The sequence below is a fragment of the Muscardinus avellanarius genome (assembly GCF_963383645.1).
Source record: "Muscardinus avellanarius genome assembly, chromosome: 2".
Taxonomy (NCBI): domain Eukaryota; kingdom Metazoa; phylum Chordata; class Mammalia; order Rodentia; family Gliridae; genus Muscardinus; species Muscardinus avellanarius.
Genome location: NC_137787.1, coordinates 4,813,092 through 4,837,631, shown reverse-complemented (window position 1 = coordinate 4,837,631; position 24,540 = coordinate 4,813,092). Strand labels below are relative to the sequence as shown.

Genomic DNA, 24,540 nt, shown 5'->3' with positions numbered 1-24,540 from the left:
AAGTGCCCTTTTCCTAGTTAAACCAAAGCTTTAGTAGAGTTAAGTCTTGTTTATGGAGGTTCCTAGACTCAGAGTCGGGAGAGAGAGTGAACAGAATCTTGTATTTTCAAGGAAACGATTGCTGAGGAATCTTTACCTAAACTCTCTGAGAAGCCATCATTTTCAGAGGATATTTTTAAAAATCCGGACAGGCTATTTTTAATGTAATAAGCCTATTGCTTAAAAGAGGAGCTCTGCCTTTGATGTCATTTGGTGGATGAAAACATTCTTGTTCAATAGAAAACCAACATCTTTTCATGCTCATCTGAGATCAGTCCAGGCAACATACTGATATTCATTCAGATATAAACGCCACGTGCGCTTTGAAATGCAAATTGTTTAAAGAAAAATAGCATATGGTGGAGGTAAGTACCTTTTCAAATCAACTCTTACACTTTAGGGATGTAAGTACCGCTAACATTATTCTTTGGAGGGAATCGGGTGCTTTTGACATGGGGAAGCTTGCATAATCAAGGCTGCTCACTAGGCACACGGACATATCCATATCAAGGGAGCGGCACTGGGCCCACAGGATTAGCATGGTAATGCAGCCGCCCCCGCTAATCAGGAGGAGCACCAGCTGATCCAGAGATGGGGTATTCCAGGAAACCGCCTTCCAGCTCCCAACAGCCCAGGTAGTCAACCGTGTGACCCTGGTGACATTTTGGGGGAGATACTGAGACAAACACCAACTAGGTCCTTTTGTGACCACCCCCAGTGGAAGCAGGCATCCGCGCTCCCCAGAGCTGGGCTACTCTAGGACTTACTGCTGGGGAAACCTTGACCAACCCAGTTCTCACGTCTGTTTTCTGACCTAACGTCTGCGTTTGCACACTGCCAATTCTTTTGATTTTTAGATTTTGGGAGTAACTTTGATACAACATGACGTAAGAAAGCAGACGTCACCATCTTCTCACTTCCGTCCAGGGCCGTGACAGCTCGTGCCCTCCTTACCCCCACCTTTCACTCAAAGGTCGGCCTGGGCTTTGACCCTGCTGCCGTCCTAGCAGGGGCTCCTCGCTCTCGGCCACGTGTGGATGCGCCGGGGCGCCCATGGCAGGCAGACACATCCTGCGTGGGACCAGGTGGAGCCGCGCCGTCGCGAACGCCTTGACATGCGATCGGGCAGGCACATTTGTACACGTGTCTGCACATGCATGTGTATGGGAGGGATCTGAAAGAAGGGGACCCGAGGGATATGCAGATGGACGGGATTTGAGGCACTGTGTGGACATCTTACGTCTTTGGGTCAATTGCGGGAGTAATTCGGGTTGTCCAAGAAGATGTAAGGTGGTCTCCACTTCCACTGTCTCCATCTAACTGGGTCTCATCCCAGAGTCTAAATCGCACCCAGGCCTCAGCGTCCCACAGAGACCTTCCTGGGCCTTCCCTCAGGGGCACCTCCCTCCCGGACTTTCTCTATCCTGTGTCACTGTGCCTTGAATTGGGGCCACTTGTGGACGTGTCTGATCCCTTCTCATGAAATAGAGTGTAGGATTCTGAGGGCAGAGACTATCCCTTTCACTATGCCCAGCCCAGCAGGGGCTCAACAAGATGAGCAGAAGTCCAGAAGGTTGGTGTTAGGATGGATGGGTGGCGGACCATGAAATGTCTCATCTTATCTTCCAGGAGAGCTGGAAGCTGGTGAGCTCGCCCGTCACAGGTGCGTAGCCAAAGAGATTGTGGGTCAAGACCAATGAGAGTTCATCACTCACAAACAGTCGTAGGTGGGGTATCAGCATTGCCACACCCCCAAGCCCAGCACCCACAGGGTGACACCACACATGGCTGCTGACATTGCAGTACCCCAGTCTTTTTCTTTAGCGGTCCTGGGGCTGGAACCCAGGAGCATTCTACCTCTGAGCTACACCCCCCAGCCCTATATATTTTTTATTCTTTATTTTTTGAAACAGGGTCTCACTGAGTTGCAAAGAGCCTCACTAAGTAGCTGAGGCTGTCTGCAAACTGCCATCCTCCTGTCTTAGCCTTCCAGATGATGGGATTACAAGTGTGCACCACCACGCTCGGCTTACCCCCCAGTCTTTTATAATAGTATACAAGCCAGCCTGCCTGCCCGACTGACCTTTGTAGTGGAAAGCAACCTGTTTTTCTTTATCTTTGTATTTTAGTTAGCTTTTCTCCACTGTGACCAGGATACCTGATAATCACGACTTAGAGGAGAAAAGGCTTATTCAGGTCATGGTTTCAGAGGTTCAGTCTGATCAGCTGACTCCAAGGCAGAAATATCATGGTGGCAGGGTCTGGCAGAGGAAAACTGCTCAGCGGCTGAGAAGCAGAGAGAGCCAGAGGAAGGGACCAGGGACAGGATAATTCCCAAGGCCACTCCTCCAGTAACCCCACCTGCACACAGTTACTGCCCAGGAATTCCATTCAAAGTGTTAATCCAACAATGATTTTATTTTTAACTGGTGATGTTAGCACCCTGGTTCAAGTATTTTGCCTCTAAGCGAAACTTTCTGCAGTGTCAATACATGCACATTTTTGGAGGCATTCCATGTTCACACCATCACACCCAGTCAGTGGGCAGATCTGCCTTCCTGGGAAGACACTGGCCCTCTCCCCTAAAGTGATTGGAAGACAGCCCAAAGAAGGTTATGCATAATAAAAGTATGATGCCCATCTCACACGATGCAGAAAAGCCGAGGCCCAGGGAGAGTTGTCCACCATCAGTGCAGCGGTATGCTCCCAGGCACAGGGGGGCCCTCCAGGACCTCCACCCCCACCCTGGACCAATGTCCCACCGGCCCAGAGAGCAGAAGCTGCCCAGTGACTCCAGCCAGAGGTTGGAAGTTAGAGGTAGCTTCTCCACACCAGGAAACCGCGTCCCTACCCATCTCTGGTATTTGCTTCTCTGGGGAAACCGAGACACTGATGCAAAGGAAGTCCTTTCTGAGCAGGATGCTAAGAGGCACCAGCGCTGCATCTTATCCCACGGGCACAAGAATGGCGTTCTAGGCAAAATGCCTGTGTGCTTGGGTGTGGCCTGCAGGGAGGGACACCCCCAGATCCGGATCCTCCTGCGGGGCAATCCTGGAGCAATCGTGACTCGCTACACACTGGGGGCACTTTCAGTGTGAAGCTGCTGCTGGGACGCCCACCTCGCCGTCTCCTGGCCCCTGTGGCTCCCCCCTAGCTCACTGGCCGTCGTGTGATGCGAACGTTGGACAGGAAGAATTCAGTCTTTCTTTCTCTTTTTGGTACTAGAGTTTGAACTCAGTTGCTGGGCCTGGACTCCATCCTATGATTCTCCTGTCTCAGCATCCCAAGTACCAGGTTTACAGCATACTAGACATTAGGCGCAAGAAGACTTAGAGCTATTTGACTCATCAGCATAGTGATACCTGAGCTGAGTGGGGGTCTCTCAGACCAGGGCTGCGGTGGGTTCTGGGTCCCAGCGCTTCTGCCTCAGAGGCACTGCAGGCTGAGCTGGATGTGTCTGCGACAGTGAGTGGGTGCACTTGCGTCTTAAGTGTCTGGAGATCACAGTCCTCACCTCTTAGTCAGGTAAAGTTGTCCACTTCTGCCAGGAATGAGAACTTCAGCTTCTCAGCCTTAATTAGTAACTCGTTAACTGAAAGGAATCACCCTTCGACGAGCAAGGTAGCCCTCGAGTGCTTAGCGGAGGGAGTGATTTCAAACCTAGCGTCTCCTTGTATGCTTATTTCCCCGAGCGTTGAGCTTCCCCGCGTGCTGTCCCTTCCTGGGGAAGCTCCTGCTGGATGCTTCTGTGTAAAACTTGGGGACAGAGGTCAACATATGAATGATATTCTCTCAGGAACAGAAGTGAAATTATGCACCCGACTTTCATGGCGTGTGTGTCTGTGTGCGGGCGCACATGTATGTATAAAAAATAAGCACTAGGAATTAATGACCTATTATAATTGGTTTTGAAATTTTTTTTAATATTCACTAACCATTTGGGGGTTGTTGATTTCTTTGGCTTATGAATTTACTGAAGGTGGCGAAATGCCTTAAACTTGGACCGCTGGCCAGGGACCACATACTCTGAGCACGATTGTTTGTGGCCCTGCTGGGCCGCCGTCGCCGCTACTTCCACAGGGTCGTAACTAGGTCTCTGGACACTGGGTGCCTCAGAGTTAAACATCAGTCTCTGCGTTTCCCTTTAAAGGCAAGTCACCTGTTGGCGGACTCCTAAACTATTAATAGCAGAAAGAGTATTCTCTACCATTCATAATATTTTGCTTTCCAAAATAATTTTGTTCTCAAAAACAAAAGATTATTTCTACATCACAGAAATTGCTTTGGTTTCCTTGTCACGATTAATGGGTCTTTTCAAAATAATTTAAAATATTAAAATAGAGTGAATTTGTATAGAGATTCATTCCCTTAAGAGAAAACCAGAAATGTTTTATTTCTGAGAGGAGGGTTTTCTGATGCGTATTTTTGGAAGACTCTCAAATTCAAAGCGACCAAAACCAGGAACGAGGTGGACAGGTGGGTGGGAGGGAGGCGAGGCTGGGGCACCAGGCCACGGTGGTCTCTCTATGATGGACAATGACTACTTGCAAAGACACAGTCAGCCAGCCTGTTCTTCCTGAGCACAAAAACTATTAAAATGGAACGTGGAATCTCCTCATTGAATTCTGCTTAGAAGGAAAAGAAATTATTGTTACCTAAGCAAAACTTTACCTATGACCTCAACCCAGACTCCAGGCCACAGTATGTATCTGGCTTAAATTTTGACTTTTGTAACTGTGCGTCCACATACACAAAGTGACTTGCCCAAAATTCAGTGGTGGTGTTTCCGTTCAATTCCACAGTTGGGGTTCGGTGTGGGTGGGATATGGGGACCTTCTCAAACTAACTCGTTCTGAGAATCAACTCTCTGAAGGGTCAGCCCAGGGGATTTAGATTTTTGCATCTGGAAATGGGGAGCTGGGGAGCCCACAGCTTCTCCAAGAAGCCCTTGGCCCCAGAGCTCCCACTTTGGGTCCCTGGAGACCCCTCCGGAGGCAGAGAGCAGGCTCCACGCCGGACCCCAGAGCTCCACACCACCAGCATCTTACTCTGTTGCGCTCCAGCTTAAATTTAATCTCCCAAACAGCAGGAAGTTTGAAAACCAGCGGACCAGCCACCAACCCAGCAGCAGCAGCAGCAGCAGCAGCAGCAGCAGCAGCAGCAGCAGCAGCAGCCCTTCACTTGGGGTTGAAGCTCCCTTTTCTTTTGAGGCACAGCGGTGAACATGAGTTTCTTCTCCCATCTCTGGACGCTCCGTTCCTCTCCTCTCTCGAGTTCAAATCCACGCACTCAACTTCCTTGGTCCACACTTCCTTCTGGAGTTGTTATCTGCAGTTGGTGTCGATGCGTTGAAATCGTTTCCTCTGCCTCTCGAGGAAATCGTCTCGGAAGGCCGTTAGACTGTCTGTCCCAGAGAATGACCCTCTGGAGAAAGTGAGAGGGAAGCGGTGACCCCTAAGACAGATGGACACACGGAGCAGATTTATTTGGGTTCTTTGAGGTGTTTGCCCCAGGCACCTGGCGCAGCACTTGGGGTCACCGCAAAGAAATGTGTCGCCCTGCTTCACATACATAGCTTCTCCCTCTCCTTTTCCACTGTTTTTTCCAGTTTTTCTTTTTCCTTACACCTGCCATAAAAACACAAGCCATGCCCACAGACTTGATGGCCGGGCAGTCCTGTGACAGACACGAGTATGGTCCAGGGGAGTCCGGGGCTGTTCCCGGCAGGCACCTCTCTGCGGAGTGCAGCCCTGGTGGGTGGATGCCCGGGGTCAGGGTCCCTTTTGGAGGAGAAGCTGGGGTGCAGGCGCCAGCCCTGGCAGGGACGTCACATGGCCCCCGAGAACCCAGAGGGTGAGGAGAAGGTGGCTGGCCAGCAGGGAGGGAGCCCAGGAGCACACCTCCTGCTTGCTGCCCTCCAGGCCAGTTGAGCACAGTGAGAAGCCAGAGGTGCTAGAGCCAGTGGACACAGCCCCCTAGGCGAGAGCCGGGCAGTGCAGGGAGGGGGTGGTCACAGACGGCCTGGGGAGCCGCCGTGGTGCACCCTGCCCAGCACCCAGAGGACAGCGCCAGGGAGGCCTCCGAGGTGGCACCTGGGGAGTCCCAAGAGCTGCGAGTGACGTTCCCTGGGCCTCTCTGGCCCCCAGGGGCCGGGCTGGGCGTGTTCCCCTGATACCAGCACCCCAGATGCAGGGCTCAGAGGCTGCGGTGCATCTCTAGGGTGCTAGGGTACATCCAGGCCCTAAATAGGAGCTTTGGGGACTGGAGAAGCAGAGGAATCTGGCTCAAGACTCCACACGTGGGCAGAGGAGCCAGCCCCAGGTTCTGCCACAGCCTCTGCTCCAGCCCGAGCACTTGAGAGGGGCTTGCATCGTGAAGGGCAGGAGCTAGTTGTCATGTGCTGGTGGTTATTTTGGGGGGCGCAGAGTGCTTCTTAGTTCATCCAGGCTCTGTGGCAGGTCCTCTCCGACCTCCCTGTGTGCCTGGGTCGCTGGGCATCTTAGCAGACAGCAGGTGCTGGGTCGGCCTGGGTCTCCGCACTCCTCACCCTCTCTGGCTGCCCCGCTGCCCAGGCCCGAGCAGGAAGGCCTGTGGCTTCCTCTCTTCTCTGTGATACGGGATCGAGCAGACCAGCCAGTGAAGGTGACGTTCAAAGATGTTCCCAGATCAGACCGCAGCATGAAATAGGTAGTTTGTTTGTTTTGTACTGGGGGTGGAACCCAGAGGCTTTCTACCTCCAGGCTACACTCCCAGACCTATTTGATATTTTATTTGGAAACAGGGTCTCACCAAGTTGCTTACTTAGTAGCTGAGGCTGGCTTCGAACCTTTGTGATCCTCCTGTCTCAGCCTCCCAAGTGCAGGGATTACAAGCATGCACCGCCATGCCCGGCAGCTTTTTGTTTTTGTTTTTTTTTAAGTAGAAATATATTTTTAAAAGCGAGACCCTTGGTCTCGGTCAACTGCTGTGTGTTGTACGCTCTGTGCTGCCCCTCAGTAAATGGCGCTAACTTTCCGGGCTGCATGGGATTACAGGGAGGCCGCTTGTTTGTGGCGGCTCCTCCGAACCGCAGGCGAGCTTCTGAAAATGCGTATTCTCCCAAGCAGCATCCCCAGACCTTCTGAATCAAAATCAGAAGCCTGGTCTTGAAGCCTCCATTTTTAAAAAGCTCCACGGGAAGTTCTGGTAATTGGCCAGATTTAGGTACTAATGGGCTACACGTTTAAAACCTTGTACTGTGAAAACTCTTTGAAACAGTTTAGAACTTAATTGGTTTTGAGCTAAAACAATCGCAGGGAAGTTAAAAAAGAAAAAAAGCTAGCCTCTGATGATCTGCATGTGGACCCAACAGACTGGTTCCAGAGCGGCAGGCGCGAGTGGCTGAGTTTTAGAGAAAAGCACTTAATTGTGTTTTTGAGTCTAAAATTGGTGTGGCCAGATAATAACTCACTTTGATGTTGAGCAACTGATTCAAATCATTAAGTATACAATGGAATCATTTTTCACCGCCGTCTGCACACACACGATGAAGTCGCTAAGGTTATTTTTCCTCCACGTAGTCGTTTCAAGGTTAAGAGTAAAGTTATCTGGTCTAAGTCTGCGTTTCTTCCGTGTCACATTGGGGAAGCTGATTTGTGTGGATCGTAAAGTACCGCTGCACAGGGAGCATCCTCCGGCACCAGGCTGTTGACTCCGGATGCGGGAGCACCTGCGGTTCCGCGGACAAGCTGGCACACGGGCTCCTGTAAGCACCCTCCTGCCGGGTGCTGGCGCCTCTTCGGGGAGTGACTCAGGCTCTTGTCTTCGGCGACTGTGATGGAGTTGTGCGTCTTTGGGACCGTTTTGCGTGGGCCGTCAGGTTCCTCGGAGATGCTCTGTTATGCAGTGTCCAGATTCGCGTCACCCTTGGGGTCTCTGCGACGGTCAGCCATGCGACGCTTCCATCTGCCAGGTGGGCAGGACGACAGAGGCTCCCTCGGTGGTCAGGAACGCGTGTGCCCACCAGAGGCCCCGTAGTCTAGCCGGTGCTGGCTTCTGTGGTCCACAGTTCGCCGTGTTCACCCGACTTGTTTATTCCTAGGGAATGTCACTAGTGCGTCTGGGTCTCAGATGGCAAGCGGCGTCAGCCTGGTCTCCTTCAACAGCCGACCCGACGGCATGCACCAGCGCTCCTACTCCGTCTCCAGTGCCGACCAGTGGAGTGAGGCTACGGTCATTGCAAACTCGGCCATCAGCAGTGGTAAGAGGGGCGCGACCCCACGAGCCGACCGCGGCCACCTCCAGGTCCTCCGCGTAAGCCACGGCCGGGCGTGACGCCCCGCCATCGCCCCCCACTTGGAGCACGGGGCTGTGTGGGGTCGCTAGAGCAGCAGCACACGTCTCGTCTCTCCGCTGCGGAGCCGTTCCTCCCGGGTAGCTGGCCCCCGCTTCATGTCATCTCTTCCTCCAGTTGAGGGGAGGTGTTCACGCCCATCGGACAGATTGGGAAATTGAAGCTGGAGCAGGGTCACAGGGAGATGAGACTGAGGTCCCGACACGCTGCCCTGTGTGGCGGGCCCTTCCCATCACGCACATGTATGTTGTTAGGGTTAGCTCACTCTGCCTGGTAAGTTTCCAGGACTCCTGATGCACTCTCTAAATCCTGAAACATTTTCTCTGTAATCTCTCACCCCTAGACTTCCTTTTGCATTTTTTTTTTTTTTTTTGACAAATGTAGCCAGACGTGCGCACTGGGAGCTCTCTTGACGCACACATGAGGGCATGGGTCCTGCAGTGCTGAGGCAGGCTTTGCCTGCAGCATTCTGTCTAAAGCCTGTTCACCGGTATTCAAGGGAATTCCCACTGTTGTATATAATCTATCAGACAGGGTTTTAGAGCAATTTTGGCATAATTTGTTCTAATTAAAAGATTTAGCATCAGGTCTTCCCTGTAGACCGCCAGCTGCTGCAGCAGGACGTTGGCGTTGGGTAAACACATCCTTCTTTGCAGTTACCTACAGCCCTCCCGCAGACATGGCCGCGCAGAGGCCTGGGAGGAGGAGGTCTCAAGGCGAGGGAGGAGACACGAGGTGGGATGAAGTGGCCGCGCAGGATCAGGATGCCATGGCCATGCAGATCTGCAAAAGCTTCACTGAGTGGAGAAGGAGGGTGCGAGGGCCGGTGGCACCGGCCCCGCGGGCCCCAGCTCTGGTCCAGGGCTCGCTCCTCCACCAGGAGATTGTCTGGTAGATAGACTCGGCCGGTGCCATCAGCCCCAGCAGGGACTCTTGGGGCGGGCTGCCTTTCCCCTGGAGGCCTGCATAGCTGGCAGTCCCCAGTGAGGCAGGTTCAAGTTGCTGTGAATTAGTTCCCTGCAGTGGTCTCCCTTCCCAACTGGTATGGCCCCTGGAGGCCCGGGGATGAGCCTGCCCCAGACCCACATGGGCCTCAGCCGTGGGCAGCCTGCAGCGGGTCCCTCCACTCCCGTTTGTTCAGTAGACAGCCCTGTGTCGTCACGTGTGCAGCACGCATCGGGTGGCTTCCCGTACTGATTCCTGCTGTTTTTACCAGTTACCTTTTTTAGGAGCAAGTAATTCACATAATTATTTCATCTTTGTGTTCTTTCTTCCTTCCTTTCTTCTTTTTCCTTCCTTCCTTCCTTCCTTCCTTCCTTCCTTCCTTCCTTCCTTCCTTCCTTCCTTTTTTCTTTTGGTATTTGGGATTGAACCCAGAGGCATTCTCCTTGTGTCCTACACACCGAGCCCTATTTTTAATTTTGAAACAAGGTCTCACTCAGTTGCTGAGGCTGGCCTCAAACTGTGAGCCTCCCATCTCAGCCCCCCCAAGTACTGATAATGCAGGCGTGTACCCCCACATCCTGCCTTATTTCATCTCCAAGGACTCTAAAACAACACCAGTTAGTATTGCTATCCTACGAGGCCCAGTGCTGCCGCCAGCCTCTCTGTGAAGGTGGTCACATAGACCACATTGGTGGGCACAAGGAGCGCCAGGCGGGGCCTTCCCAGAGCCCAGAGCAGCGTTGGTGCAGCAGGGCCCGCCTTGTGAGCAGCCCCTCCTGCCGACATGCTCCTCCTCAGCGTGACAAGCCCTGAGCACTGGCCAATCTGAGCAGAGCCGAGGCTCCGCCCGCCCCTACCCACAGAGGGGCTTCACTTGGGGAGAAGGGAGGTGGTGGTAGAACAGTGTCCCAGAAGACCGCCACCCCGAATCCTTACCTCCCTCTACTCGGAAGCACCACGTTAAGCCATCTAGAGTCCTCTTTCTGCAGTTATCTTTGATGAACGCTCAGTAGGTCACTCTTCTTCCTGCTCAGAGTTCTGTGTGCAGCCACACCCGTGGGCCTTTCCACACCGCCGGGCCTGAGACCACATTGCTTCCGGGCCCTTGGTTTGGATAGATGTCACTGTCCACAGAGATCGACTGACCACACAAACCGTGCACTCATACGGTGCTCAGAGGAGACTGAAATCGGCACCGTCTTTAAGTTGGCACAGCGATTTCTCGCACGTGAACACACTTGAGTGTCCTTAAGTAAGGACCTGCATCGCTCTCTGTGACCTTACAAAGCTTGAACCCCAGTCACAGGGAATAGGAAACACAGGCGCATTTCCTGGGTGTCCGCCTGTGGATGGGTGGGCCTTGGAGGCAGGGACAGGGCTGCAGCCGCACAGGTGGTTTGAGGATTGATGGGCTCACAGGGAAAACATCCCAAAGAGGACCCCACTCAAGCGAGGTCTTACAGAGGCAGCTGGGGGTTTTGTACCAACCAGCAAGAAGAGGTTACAATAAGCACGGGGGCAATCTGGACAGAGACACGGGGGGGGGGACCCTGAGAGAACGGGAAGGTGCGAGCCAGGTGGAGCCAAGGGAGGGAAGACAGAGCAAGCGGGAGAGTCGGGAGGCTGCCACCGCCGCCACTCAGCACTTGAAGGCATCTTAAACAGCAAATTTCCAGAAAGACAGTGGCGGGGTGCACAGAAACGTGTTTCTTAAAGCTTTGCAGGATCTTCCTTCAAAGGCTGTGTTTTCTAAAATGATAGTATCCAACCTAGTGCGTCTTTCAGAAGGGAAACAGTGACATCATCCTAAGGGCTGCTGTTTACTTAAGCGTCATGGTTATTTCATTCAGTCTCGTAGAATAGGTCCTGTTCGCTTCACTTCACTGAAGGGGAGACTGCTACAGTATTGTTAAATAACGCTTGTTGGAAGCCGGGCGTGGTGGCGCATACCTGTAATCCCAGTACCTGGGAGGCTAAGACAGGAGGATTGCAAGTTTGAGGCCAGCCTCAGCAACTTAATGCGGGTCTGTTTCAAAAATAAAAAATAGGGCTAGTAGTGTGGCTTGGAGTTGGAATGCCCTTGTGTTCAATCCTCAGTATAACCAAGGGAAGAAAGAAAGGAGGGAGGGAGGGAGAAAGAAAGGACAGTCAAGTCACATTCTACTGAGGGCCAAGATTCAAACCCAGGGGCTTGATTCCCAGGCCGCAGCCCTTCATTCCCCACTGGGTCTTCTCGGAGCCACTACAGGGAGCAGTTGCCCTGGGAACCGCTTAGAAATGCCAATTATCAGCCAGGGGTGGTGGCGCACGCTGAATCCCAGCATTCAGCAGGCTGAGACTGGAGGATCGGAGGATCGCGGTTCACAGACAGCCTCAGCTACTCAGTGAGGCCCTCTGCAACTTAGTGAGACCCTGTTTCAAAATAAAGAATAAAAAAATAGGGCAGGGGGTGTAGCTCAGAGGTCGAAGGCCCCTGGGTTCCATCCCCAGACCCGCAAAAAGAAAGGAAGAAAGAAAGAAAGAAAAGAAAAGAAAAGAAAGAAATGCAAATTCATCAGACCCACTGAATCAATCGGAAACTCAGGCCACGGGCCCCAGTAACCTGTGTGTTGTTAATAAGCCGTGGTGGGACAGTGTCCCACGCTGGAATCTGAGCACCATTACACTAAATCCTTGCCTCTCCTTACCAACTAGGTAGCACCTGCCACTCCTGGGAGTTGGGTAGGAATGAGGAGGTACAGGTCCACCCACTTCAGCTGAACACTCCACCCCAGACTGCCTCTGCTGGCACTGCCCCTGGCAGTAGGGCATTGCTCCATTGGTGGCCAAACCCTGCCATTTTTAATGAATACCCAGGCACAGGATCTGACAGGGCTCTTCAAGAAGTCGTGTTTCCATAAGACCCAACCTTTGGCAGAAGCATCCCTGAGAAGGGTGGAAGGACTTTCTGTGGAGCACACAGACCCCTGCGTTGGTGAGCGTGCCTACCAGTGTTGCTGGCTGGTTTTATTGTGGTGTGTAGTAATAACAACAGCCTCGTGATTCAATTCCCCTCCGTCCCCGCACCCAGCCTAAATTGAGACCGGCTCCAGAGAACTTCTCAATCTTCCTCTTGGACGCACAAGTGCCCCTGTGGCTTCTGCCCCGAGGCAGCGGTGAGCAACTCCTAATTAGATAGATGACTTTGTGGTGGGCCAAACTAGGAAACAGGAGGTACGGCTAAATTAAGAGGAGAAGGGAAGAAGAATCCATTCCGTGAAATGGAATACCCCACTGCTTTATGACTATTGCTGTCGTAAGGTTGTACATTTAAGTACCTGAGGTTTAAAATTAAACGTCTAATATAATTTGGCATTGCTAACATGAGCCCCGCATCTGCCCTTAGAGAAAATCCAGACAGCTCCGTTCAGAGTTTCAAATTGCCGGCCGCTGGCTCCCGAGCAGCACAGAGGGTTGGCCCCTCTTCCACTGAGTACCACACGCTGCCCGGCGTCATTTTTTAAAAGCAGCACATATTCATATTGAGCCTCCGCCTTGAGAAAGGCTGGTCCAGGAGTGCATGAAAAATTAATTTTTTTACATTTTTTCTCACTCTCCTAAGTGTTTGACAGAAGTAATTTTTGCAGCAAGAGAGAATAAAAACTGGTGGCTGTAAATTCCTGTCCTGGAACCTCTTGTGTAGATTCTTTATGGAGCCAGAATTGATCTACATGTCAGATCCTGTTGTGGTTCAAACTGTTTATCACCGTAATGGCAGAAGTGAGCCCGGGAACACCAACTTATAATCCTAGGTGAAAGAAATTGGTGTTTGCAGTCAATGAAGGGGCAGCCTCGCTTTATTGATAGATTCAGAACAATTATCTCTGCAGCCGCTATTGGCTGAGGGTTTTCTTGAATCTTACTGGCAGCCTGTAATTTTTTTTCTCTTTGATTAATCATTTGCTCGGCGGGTAATTTTCTCTGGAAGTGTTAGCCGAGAGTTTGCCTTCCTGTGGGGAGCAGGGTGCCCTGGGGGGTCGTTTGTAGTGTACCTGGTTGTCGTAGCGCACACGGAGGCAAGATGTGTGTTAGATACATCGCACCTGTGCCAGAACAGACGCCAGGGCCCCTGCGTGGTTCTCAGCCTGACTTCCTGCACGGGCGAGGCTGGCCACCGCCCGCCGTCCTTCCCGTGTGCGCCAGCCTTGCGGATGGCCTCTGGGTCATTTCGGAGGCATCCGAGCTCCCCGCCTCGTGACCCTCAGTCCTGCTGAAAGCTCCGCCCCATCCCTGATTGCTCAGGTCCAGCAGTTTATCTTCCGCCGCGCAGACTGGCTGTCACTGATAATACTGCATTTCTTCACGTGGCTCTTCAGTGCCCAGCTTCTCTCCACGCTGCCCCGCCAGGCCACACGCAGCCTCGTGGGCACCGGGCCGTCAGGCACAAGCGCTGCGTGCCTGCGTGCCTGCGTGTGCACTTTGCTCCACATCTCCTAACCATTTGAGGGTGCTCTTCCAGCTAGAAGCTAAGGTTATTAGGCACTGGATCCTGAACCAGAAGCATTTGAAGTTTTACTGATTTTTTTTTTTTTTTTTTTTTTTTTTTTTTTTTTGCTGTACTGGGGTTGAACTCGGGAGCATTTGACCTCTGAGCTACACCCCCAGCCCTATTTTTCATTCTATATTTTGAAACAGGGTCTCACTGAGTGCAAGGGGCCTCACCAAGTAGCTGAGGCTGGCCGCGCACCGCGATCCTCCCGTCCCAGCCTCCCGAGTGCTGGCATCACAAGCGCGCGCCACCTCGCCCAGCGCTGATTTTTAAATATTTCCTTTCGTCCTGAAAATGTCTTAGGTGGCCGCTTTCCTGATGAAGACTAGAAATTTGAGGCCCAGCTTTGGCCGCTAGCTGCCCCATTTTGCCCTTCTCATAGTCGACCTGAGAAGGGTCAGCAACCCCGCAGTTGAGACCACAAAGCTTCCGGCTAGCGTGCTGTAGGTGTGGGCTCCAAGGATATGGATAATAGTTGGAGCCCTTTTTTTCCTCTTTGGAGGTTATACTGGCAATTTTCGTGCCTGACCAGCAGGTGGTGGTAGTGGGACCCGTGTGGCTCCCCCGGAGGCTGAACCTGTAGGAGGATTTTAATATGTGTGGGGCCTGTGTCCTTGCCTTTATCTCTCATGAGCTTCACAGCTCTGTCTGATAATGGGCTCAGAAAGACTGAGAAACGAAGAACACGCTAGAGAATCAGCCGGAACTCAAGCATAGCCCTTCAAAATCCTAAGCTTATACTGCTTTTCTTTTTCCTTTTTTTTTTTTTATTTTTATTTTTTTTTTGGTACTGGGGTTGAAACCCAAGCTATACTCCCAGCTCTCCAGCTCTTTCTACTTTTTTTTTTTTACTTTGAAACAGGATCTTGCTAAATTAACGAAGCTGGCTTCAAACCTACAATCCTCCTGCTTCAGCCTCCCAAGTACTAGGATTGCAGGCATGTGCCACCATGCCCCCCTTGCTTTTTTTCTTTTTTTAAGGAAGACTGAATGCTTAGTATAAAAACATTGATCATAAAGGCTGTCTTTGTTTTAATAGCACTGACTTCTCGGGAAATGCCTCGCCTTAGGGATACAGGTTTCCTCTTCTCTGGCTGACCCTGAGCTCCCTGTGCGATTCCTCCCAGAGCCCGGCCGGCCTTCGGGAGCGTCTCCTGGGACCTGTGGTCCACCTTCAGCCTGGGTTGATGCTGAGGGCGCCCGGGCTCTCATCTCGCGCAGCGGGCGCCCCCTCAGCCGCCGGGGGGCCTGTGCTTTTCTCCAGGCCTAATTGAAAGAGTGACCCCGTCTGGCTTCTCTGCATGTGGCCGAGGAGAAAGCAGAAGCATCCTAGGGTAACTGGCCATGGGGGAAAGGTGGAAACTTCCCTTCCTGATCAGAACGATGTGACTTTGTACTTCGTCTCTTTAGCTCCTTCCTATCCGCTATTTCTAGCCTAGCTGCTGACCCAGGAGAGACGCTGCCCCATTACCAGAAGAGGGAGCGGCGCCTTTCATGCCTGCAGGCCGTAATCCTCGTGCCCTCACCAGGCAGGAATTAAGAAATGGCTGCAGCAGATGGTAGAGAAGGGCACTGCCACCAGCTGCCCCGGCACCCGGCCCTCAGTGTCTTCACCTTGGCGGGTGGCTCGCAACCATGGGTCACTTCGGCCCCGGAGAACACACCGTGATGCATACATTTTTGCTTGTCACAGTGGGGAAGAGGGATCATGCTGTTGGAATCTGGTTGGTTGGAGCCAGGGATGCTGTACCCTACATGCCCAGGACAGCCCCGCAGCCAAGATTTATCCAGCCCCAAATGTGAGCAGCACCCAGGTGGAGGGGCCCTGGTCAGACCTTGCAGGCTTCGGTTCCATGGCCCCGTCCAGCTGCTCCGGCTCTCCCCCGCCATGAACTAAGAAGGAGCCCTTCCTAAGGACGGAAGCCAGCTTCCTCCTGGGAGCGCTGAGCGCCTCGTCCACAGCTGGCTCTCAACACCTGCCCAGGGACATGGAGGGGAGGATCCTCAGACCTGAGGGAGCCAGGCACTGAGGGACGCTGTCCAGTCTGCAGACTTAGAAGAGACTACAGAACAAGTTAATACTCAGAGATAAAGCCCGGAATTCACTTTCCACAAGCCGGTCCCACTAATAATAGGAATGGGCGCACCGCACCTTGGTGGAAGACACCTGGGCGAGCTGTCCTGCACAAATGGCGCAGTGCCTGGTCTGTGCCAGGGACCGGAGAACCTCTGGCCGCCTCACCCTGCTGCTCCGGCCAGGCCACAGGGGCCTGCAGCGCTCCTGCGGGGGAGCATATTTAGAGAAAGTCGGGGTGAATCCAGAGCAGAGGGCCAGGGTGTCACAGAGGGTCCAAACCCCTCGTCCAGAATGACAGAGGCGAGGGCAGGCAGTGTTCTTACCCCATTCCATGCTCTCCTCTTGAGTCTGCTTTTCTACTATACCTATTTCTAGCCAGGCGTGGTGGCGCACGCTTGTAATCCCAGCATTTGGGAGGCTGAGACAGGAGGATCGCGGTTCTCAGCCAGCCTCAGCTACTTAGTGAGGCACTTTGCAACTCAGTGAGACCCTGTTTCAAAATAAAGAATAAAAAATAGGGCTGGGGGTGTAACTCGGAGGTAGAATGCCCCTGGTTTCCATCCCCAATACTGCAAAAAAAAATAAATAAATAAAAATAAAATACCTGTTTCTGGAGCAGATTTTTATACACAGCCCAAGATGGAGCCTGATCCCTGGAAAGTTCCCCAGGGGTTTCAAACATGCAGAGGGGCACAGGTGATGTGTAGACGGGCCTGGTGCTTGTACACATGAAATATTGAAATATTAACCTTATCCTGCTCGGTCCAGAGGACTGAACCAGGAGCAGTGGGCAGAAGTCCCAGAAGGGCACTGTGGATGCACCTGGGACCTTAAGTAGAGGGACTGGGAGTGTTTCAAGATGACCGTTCAGCTCCCGCCCCTGCGTCTTTTCCTTCTCCCTTGCCACTGGCCCTCCTCATACTTCACCAGGAACAAGGGGAGGTGGGCCCTGACCTGCCCAGCCCCCACCCCCGTAACTGCTCTGCCTGCCTCTGGTGTAAGGACAGCTCTGCTCCGAGCGCCTCTCTGCCCCATATCTCCCGGCTGCTGGACCTGCTACCGCCATCCCTCCTGCTGACTGCAGGGCATCCGTGGCTTCTGCCCCCTCCCGGGCTGTCCTCATCGCACTCTGGGGACACCTGTCCAGTGCACCTCCTGCCTCTAGTTGCTCCCCAGGGCCCTGCTCCACAATTTCTGCCACCCCCAGTTCCTATGCACCACTGGCCCTTCTCCTATATGTCACATCTGGCTCCTTGGCCCCCTTGCCGGTCTCACCCCTGGAGCCCTATTGGCACCACCATGCTGGCCACAGGCTCATCCCTGGGCTCCTGCCGGTCCTTGGCCACTTCCTCCCTCGGCGGTGAGCTTGGGGCTGCCTGGCCTCCGCTCCCTCCTCTCCTCTCCGTGCTCCCCTGGGAGGAGGCCTTGCCAGCTAGCTCAGAGGATGCCCAAGTGCCTGCCTTCCCGGGCAGGACCAGCCCATTGAACACGGGTCACCAGCTGCCTGCTAGGAAGGCAGGGGGCAACTGGCACTCATATACATTCAACCAGAAGCCAGACTCCATCTGGAAAGCCGGGGTTTTCCTCTGGTTTTTGCATCTCCTCCAGTAGAGAGCTCAAGATACAAGCACTGAGTTGCTCATAAATCTTCCTTTACCCTCACAAGGCAGAATCCATGGATCTGCTTGGTTCACCCCTCTTGGCTTCCACAAACAGAGCCACTCAGCTTCCAAACAGAAATCGTGCATGAACCAGATCAGGGGAACGTGTTCCTGACGCCTTAGCTCTGCTGACAAGACCAGCTGGTTGGCCCCAGTGTCGGCAGCCAAACCCACCCACCCGGCCCTTTGCTGTGTGCAGCGCCCTGGCAACTCTGGGGCACGGCACCAGTTATTCGGGGCTCTGCTCAGACAGCAGCTCCTCCCCGTCCGCGCTCCCCTCAAGGAGCCCTCTCCAGACCCCTTCCCCCGATTCCTCCCTTTATTAGCTTTTATCGTGACCTGGCTTGCCCTGTTCACTCGCCAATCTACAGCGGTCACCCTGCCAGGCTGAATCATCTTCCGGGCTTGTTCACTATCAGGAGCGCCCTGTCTTGTTCTCTTGCGTGTCTTCCTCTGTGGGAATGTACACTCTGCCAGGAGAGAGGCTCAGGGTCCTGCCTGCTCCATGTTGTGGTCCTGGAGCCACACCCAGCATGTTGTCACAGTGGCTGCTCGGGATCTGTTGAGTTAGCAGTTGAGCACAGGTGGTGTGTCACTGGGGTATAGGCTGTAGGGACCAGCCATGGGAGATGGTGGGGCGACAGCTCGGTAGACTCGCAGAGTGAGCGCCTGGGCCTCCGCTCGTATCACGCCACATGACTCTCTAGATCTCTGAGATGAAATATCTTGATTCTTCTGCTGTATGTCTTGTTTTAGAAATGTATTTCTCAATAGAACAGGTGCCCCTTAGGCAGAACAAACCCGTCGGTCACAGTGTATAAAGTTTCTGGGGAAAAATATTCTCAGTGGGTCAGCAGCCACACTTTTTTCAGATTGGTAGTAGAATTAAAACTGATTTTCCTGCCTTAGATTATCTTAACTCACTTCTGAGTCCTAAGTAAAATCAAAGCCACATTAATTAGGGATTATCTGGACCAGGGGCATGTCCCAGCAGTTATTTAATTTTGTATGTAAAGATGCTGATTCCGCAAATGTTTATTAACTACCTACCGTGTGTTCCATACTGCCCTGGCCCTGGGAGTGGAGTGGGGAGCCAGAGTTCCTGAGACTGGCCAGGACCAAAATTTAAGTGTACATTGCCACGCCATTGTATTAGGTATTATATGGAATCTGGAGAGGATTAAAAGGTTACGGGGGGTTGCATGGATTATATGCAGATACGGTACCATTTTGTATAAGGTACTCGGACTCCTGTGGCTTTAGTATCCAAGGGGTCTTGGAACCCACCTTTCACAGATGCCAAGGGAAGGTGTATGTAGCGAGCAGCATGCAGTGGGGCCCTGGGGTTCATTGAAAGTGGCCCCAAGAAGAAGACATCATTTGGTCTTCAGTCCTGCTAAGAACTAGTACACCGAAGGCAATGATGGGGTGCGCTGTGGCCGACACCCGCCCGGGGCATCTGCACCCGGGGAGCTCCTGGGTGGACCACAGGGCACATAACTGGAGACAAGACACGGAGGAGGGCAGCGGGCAAGGACCTACAGAGATTTGCTCTTTAGCCCACCATTATGGTTTTCAGGTCAAGAGGTGTGGTTTTGAAAGAACTTCTGAGTCTCTTACCTCATAAGCAGACAGACCAGGCTCAGGTGAGGAGGGAGGCGGAGTGGGTCAGCCCCCAGACCCCGTCATCTTCCCCACTTCAGGGCGCATGCTTGTAATCCCAGCACTTGAGAGGCTGAGACAGGAGGATCACACAGGTTCGAAGCCAGCCTCAGCTACTTAGTGAGGCTCTCAGAACTTAGTGAGACCCTGTTTCCAAATAAAATATAAAATAGTTCTGGAAGTATAGCCTGGATGCAGAAAAGCCCCTAGTTCCACCCCTAGTACCACCAAAAAAAGAAAAGAAAAATATCAGTGGTCCTTGTGTGTGCAGCGTGGGACACCTAATTTTATAATACTGTGTATCTTTACACAGTGCAAGACTTTCTCTCATGGTCTGCTTATCACTTGTAGACCAGGAAAATACTCACTTGGTATTTCTGTGCTTCTCTAAGATCCTCATCCGCAGAATCCAGTCATACCGCCCCCCAGTGACTCTGACACTGGCTTAAAGTTGGTCAACTCCTTTTCAATTTCTTTATTACTTCTTATCTTAGAATTTACAAATACATATAAGTGGAGAAAGAACTAATAAGCCTTAAAAGGACAAATTCAGGTAGTAAGAAGAAAGGAAGGAATGGGAGTGAGTGCTGGGGAGGAGTCGTGAGAAAAGGAGTCATGGTGCTGAGGGTGGGACAGACAGGCAGACGGACGACAGGCGGGCAGCTCCCTGTGGCCGCTCGGGGCCACGCAAACCCGCTCCGTGTGCCATTTGGGTGCTTGGCGTCCTTAAACTTCTCTCGGGGAAGTATCTTATGTTACATCTTTGCTTTATTATCTGACAGATAAGATGATTAACAGAAAGTGATATCAATATTAATTACACAATGATACTAAAAATTTTATCTAACACAGAGGCAGATGGTTATTTTAAATGACTTAAAATTTTACCCTTTTATATGAAGAAGCATTTTAAACATTTGGTTATAAATGCTGTTTTAATTACTACATTATTTCTGCAGTGGGATTTAAAAAATCTTATTATATTCGCAGGGAAGTGTTTCTGTGTATGTTTCAGTCTCTTAAAATGTGTACTTATTTACAGGGAAGCAATTATAATTAGATTTGAAATTCAGAATGGGGTGGGCTTGGCATTACCAATGAGCACACCTTAGAATCCTCACACCTGATCTTCTCGTCTGGTTATAGTTGGGGAGCTACCACAGATGTCAGAGCTGCTGTCAGGGGCATCTGTCTGGTTAACAGCTGCACCACTTAGCTCTTTAGATGGACACTCTATTCTTCTTAGTGTTTTTAAATATACAGCCCTTCTCCAGACTCTGCAGTTATAATCGAGATAATCATAGGCCACTCTAGAAATATTTCTGATATACAACAGAATCAGGAAACAGAATGGCTTTATACAAGTACTCCAGAATTTGAACCCTAATTTCTCAAGACCGGAGGCTCAACTGTAAACCAGCTGTTGGCCCTGTCTTCATGTATAGCAAGCTTTACATTAATGCAAAAAGTAAAATATGTATCTGCACCTATTTAAATAACACCTCCAAAGTCCTCTCTTTGGCTGGCTGTTGCTTTCTTAACAGCCAAACGCCTGGAAGCCGGTGTGCAGACGCACCGCTTGAACGTCTCGGAGTGCCACACCTTTATATCAGCAGCACAAGGGGAATTGAAGTCTGGGGGCACGCCAGGCCCCCATCAATCAGGAGCCCGTGGCAGCGACAGCAAGACAGGCGGGTCAGGCCCCAGACGAGATTAGCAAGGCTGTGCATCCATTTGGGCCACGCGTCCCAGGAAAATCATCACCATCACTACATCTGAAGCAGCCAAGGTTTGGGTTCTAACTAGGCCAGCGTGCTGTGGACAGACACCCTGCTTCCCGGGGACGCCGGCAGTATTCTAAACTAGTGTCAGCAATCGAGTCATACCAGTCCAGGTGCCTGACAATGTATTAAAAAAAGAAAGAGAGAAAGAAACTATCTTTTTAACCAGTGTTTATTAAATTTGTATTAATTGTGCTCAGTTTCATTTTAAAGTTCTGCCACTTGGGGACATGTGTAGGACGCACAGTGGCTGCTGGGCCTCTCAGTGAGCAGGCCAGAACGGTGCCCACAGCCCTACCTTCCTGCAGAGCTTGCCTCTGCCTTCTTGCAAGTTGGTTGACTGCTCTTTCACTTTGCTAATTTATTATAATAGCTTTGAATCTTCCTCCAATACTAAAACGTTACATTTTAGAAAAATTAAAAATGCAGATAAGCCATGGAGGCGCACGCTTGTAATCCCAATACTTGGGAGGCTGAGATAGGAGGTTCGAGGTTTGTGGCCAGCCTCAGCTACGTAGTGAGGCTCTTTGCAACTTAGAGCCTGTTTTGAAGTAAAGAATAAGGCCAGGTGTGGTGGCTCATGCTTGTAATCCCAGCATTCAGCAGGCGGAGACTGAAGGATTGCGGTTTGCAAACAGCCTCAGCTACTTAGGCCCTTCACAACTCAGTGAGACCCTGTTTCAAAAAAGTAATAAATAAAAAGACTAAAAAAGTAGGGCTGGGGTGTAAGTCGGAGGTAGAATGGCCCTGGGTTCCATCCCCAGTAACACACACACACACACACACACACACACACACACACACACGAATAAAAAATAGAGCTGAGCATGGTGGTATACACTTGCAATCCCAGCATTTGGGAGGCTGAGACAGGAGGATCACGGTTCGCAAACAGCTTCTTACTGAGGCCCTTTGCAACTCAGTAAGACCCTGTTTCAAAATAAAGAATAAAAAGTAGAGTTAGGGGTGTAACTCAGAGATAGAATGTCCTTGGGTTCCATCCCCAACACCACACACACACACCAAAAAATAGAATAAAAAAATTGGGCTGGGAGTGTAGCTCAGCTATAGAATGCCCCATGGGTTCCATCTCTAGCAAAAAAAAAAAAAAAAAAAAAAAAATGCAGATAAGCTATAAAAAAGAAATCCTCAGTCCTACACTTTGGGGGCTGTATATCATACCAGTTTGAATATTGCTATTTTTTCCAAGTATCAGACTATATCATAATGAGCTTTTTCCCTTTAAGCATAGTTCATTAAATGTTCCATCTGGTAGAGAATTATATCCCCACATAATATTTACTGTTACTTAAAAGGAAATAACTGCACATATGTTAAATTTCCACAGTACACATTACTTAAAATAACGACATATAGCCGGGTGTGGTGACGCACGCTTGGAATCCCAGCATTCGGGAGGCTGAGACCCGAGGATCGCGGTTCGCGGACAGCCTCAGCTACTTAGTGAGGCCCTCTGCAACTCAGTGAGACCCTGTTTCAAAATAAAGAATAAAAAATAGGGCTGGGGGTGGAGCTCGGAGATAGAACACCCCTGGGTTCCATCCACAGTACCGAAAAGAAAAAAAAAAAAAAAAGACAAATTTCCACACTATCAGAAAACAGTTCAGAAACTGGAAAACAACCTAAAGACGAGCAGTAGGCTATTGGAAAAGCCCTAGAAGGCCTACTACGCAGCCATCATAGTGTTGCTTCCCACGTAATCACGTGGAAATGGGTCCTCATGAGCCGCGCGGGGTCCCGGCCCTGCGATCGCTCCCAAGTCCCTCACGGGTCAGCCATGAGCCTTCCCACGAGGAGTGCTTGGGAATCTCCATTGGCTTTTCCTCGCCGAGAAAATCAGCTTCTAGGAAGGACCGGCTTACTGCACTCGCAGTCCCGGGAGGTTCCAGCGCTTGGTCTCTTGGCCCGGCCAGAAGCTGTCTCGGGACCTCCTGGCAGCCGGGAAGCAAAGGAGAGACAGGACCTGGCCAGGGCCCCAGGCTTCCTTTTTAGGAAGCCCTACCTTCCTCTAATGATGCCCCTCCTGAGGGTCCGCCCCTCCCACCACCTCCTTTGGAGGACATTAGGAGCCAATCCTAACACTCCCCCAGCGCACGCGTGGTCTCCCACCTTCATATCCAATCAGATCGCGCCTTCCCAGTAAAGCCCTTCTTGCCCTATTTAAACCTGCCCCTGGGGCTGGTGATGTATGTCAGTCGTAGAATGCCTACCTGGCATGCACAAGGCTCAGGGTTCGAGCCCCAGAACTGCAAAGTAAGTAAGAATAAGCTGGTCCCGTCCCATTTCTGCATTGCGTTCTCTGTAGTATTTACCACAACCTGGTAACCAGGGCGATTTTCTCAGTTGCTTTATCACCTGCATCTAAGTGGGGGTCTCCCCCGCTGACCTCTCTGCTCTCAAGGAGGCCTGGTATAGGGTCTCCGTTAGGAGGGGCTCAGTCAACATCAGCCCAATAAACTTCCCTAGTCTCCTAGGACGATAACAGCTGGAAGTTGCTGAGCCCCAGATTGAAGCTTTGTATGTGTCACCTGTGAAATCTGCGCTACAGCTCTATGAATTAATACTTAGCTTCTTTTGTTGGGGAAAGGGTTGTTCTGTCTCTGAGCTGCACCTCAACTAGGGTCTTAATAGGTTGCTGAGTCTGTCCTCAAACCTGCGATCCTCCTGTTTCAGCCTCCCAAGTACATAGAGATTACAGGGGTGCATCACTGCACCCAGCAACTACCTTCACTTTATGTGGGGGGAGAGGTTTACTGGGGATTGAGCCCCGGGTCCTTCTACCTCCAAGCTATACCCCATCCCTATTTTCTTCTAATTTTCATTTTGAAACAGAGTCTTGCTAGGTTGACGAGAGCCTCACTACTTGCGGAGGCTCTCCTCGAACCTGTGATCCTCCTGTCTCAGCCTCTCAAGTACTCGGATCACTGCGCCGCCAAGCCTGGCTAGTTACCTTCATTTTTAAGTGAGAAAACAGTCCTAGAGAATTCAAATCACTTGCCCGAGGTCTTCCAGCTGGCCAGTGCAGGAGCACGGGTGAAGCCGGTTGGCTGGCTGCTGGGCTGCTGGGCTGCGCCAGTGCCCTCCGCCACCCACCGCAGGTATCCGGGCAAGAATCACAGTGGGGAGGCAGCCACACCCTGAGGGGCTGGAATGCTGTCACTGTCAGCCATGAGCACATGTTCTCCCAAAAGGTTCAAAGCAGGCTGTCTCCAATGTGAGCTTTACAATTAGAATACAAAGGAGGAGGTAAACGTGTGTGTGTGTGTGTGTGTGTGTGTGTGTGTGTAACTAGAGATGGAACCCAGGGGCATTCTACCTCCGAGCCACACCCCCAACCCTATTTTTTATTCTTTATTTTGAAACAAGGTCTCACTCAGTTGCTGAGAGCCTCACTAAGTAGCTGAGGCTAGCCACGAACCTATGAACCTCCTGTCCCAGCCTCCCAGGTACTGGGCTTACAAGCGTGTGTCACCATACCCGGCTGAACATTCACT

The 24,540-nt window shown here is 51.6% G+C and overlaps 1 protein-coding gene across 2 annotated transcripts in view; it reads left to right on the top strand.

Moving 5' to 3' along the window:
* Positions 1–24,540, top strand: part of AGAP1 (ArfGAP with GTPase domain, ankyrin repeat and PH domain 1) — a gene marked incomplete at both ends in the record, with an annotated part of 517,572 nt that overhangs the window by 359,017 nt on the left and 134,015 nt on the right. Inside the window, one exon of one of the 2 annotated variants that reach the window (XM_080719973.1) lies at positions 8,120–8,278. The exons of the other annotated variant lie outside the window; for it this stretch is intronic. Within the exon in view, the coding sequence (XP_080576099.1) occupies positions 8,120–8,278 (159 nt within the window). The remainder of the gene's footprint in view (positions 1–8,119; positions 8,279–24,540) is intronic. 2 annotated transcript variants of the gene reach the window in all.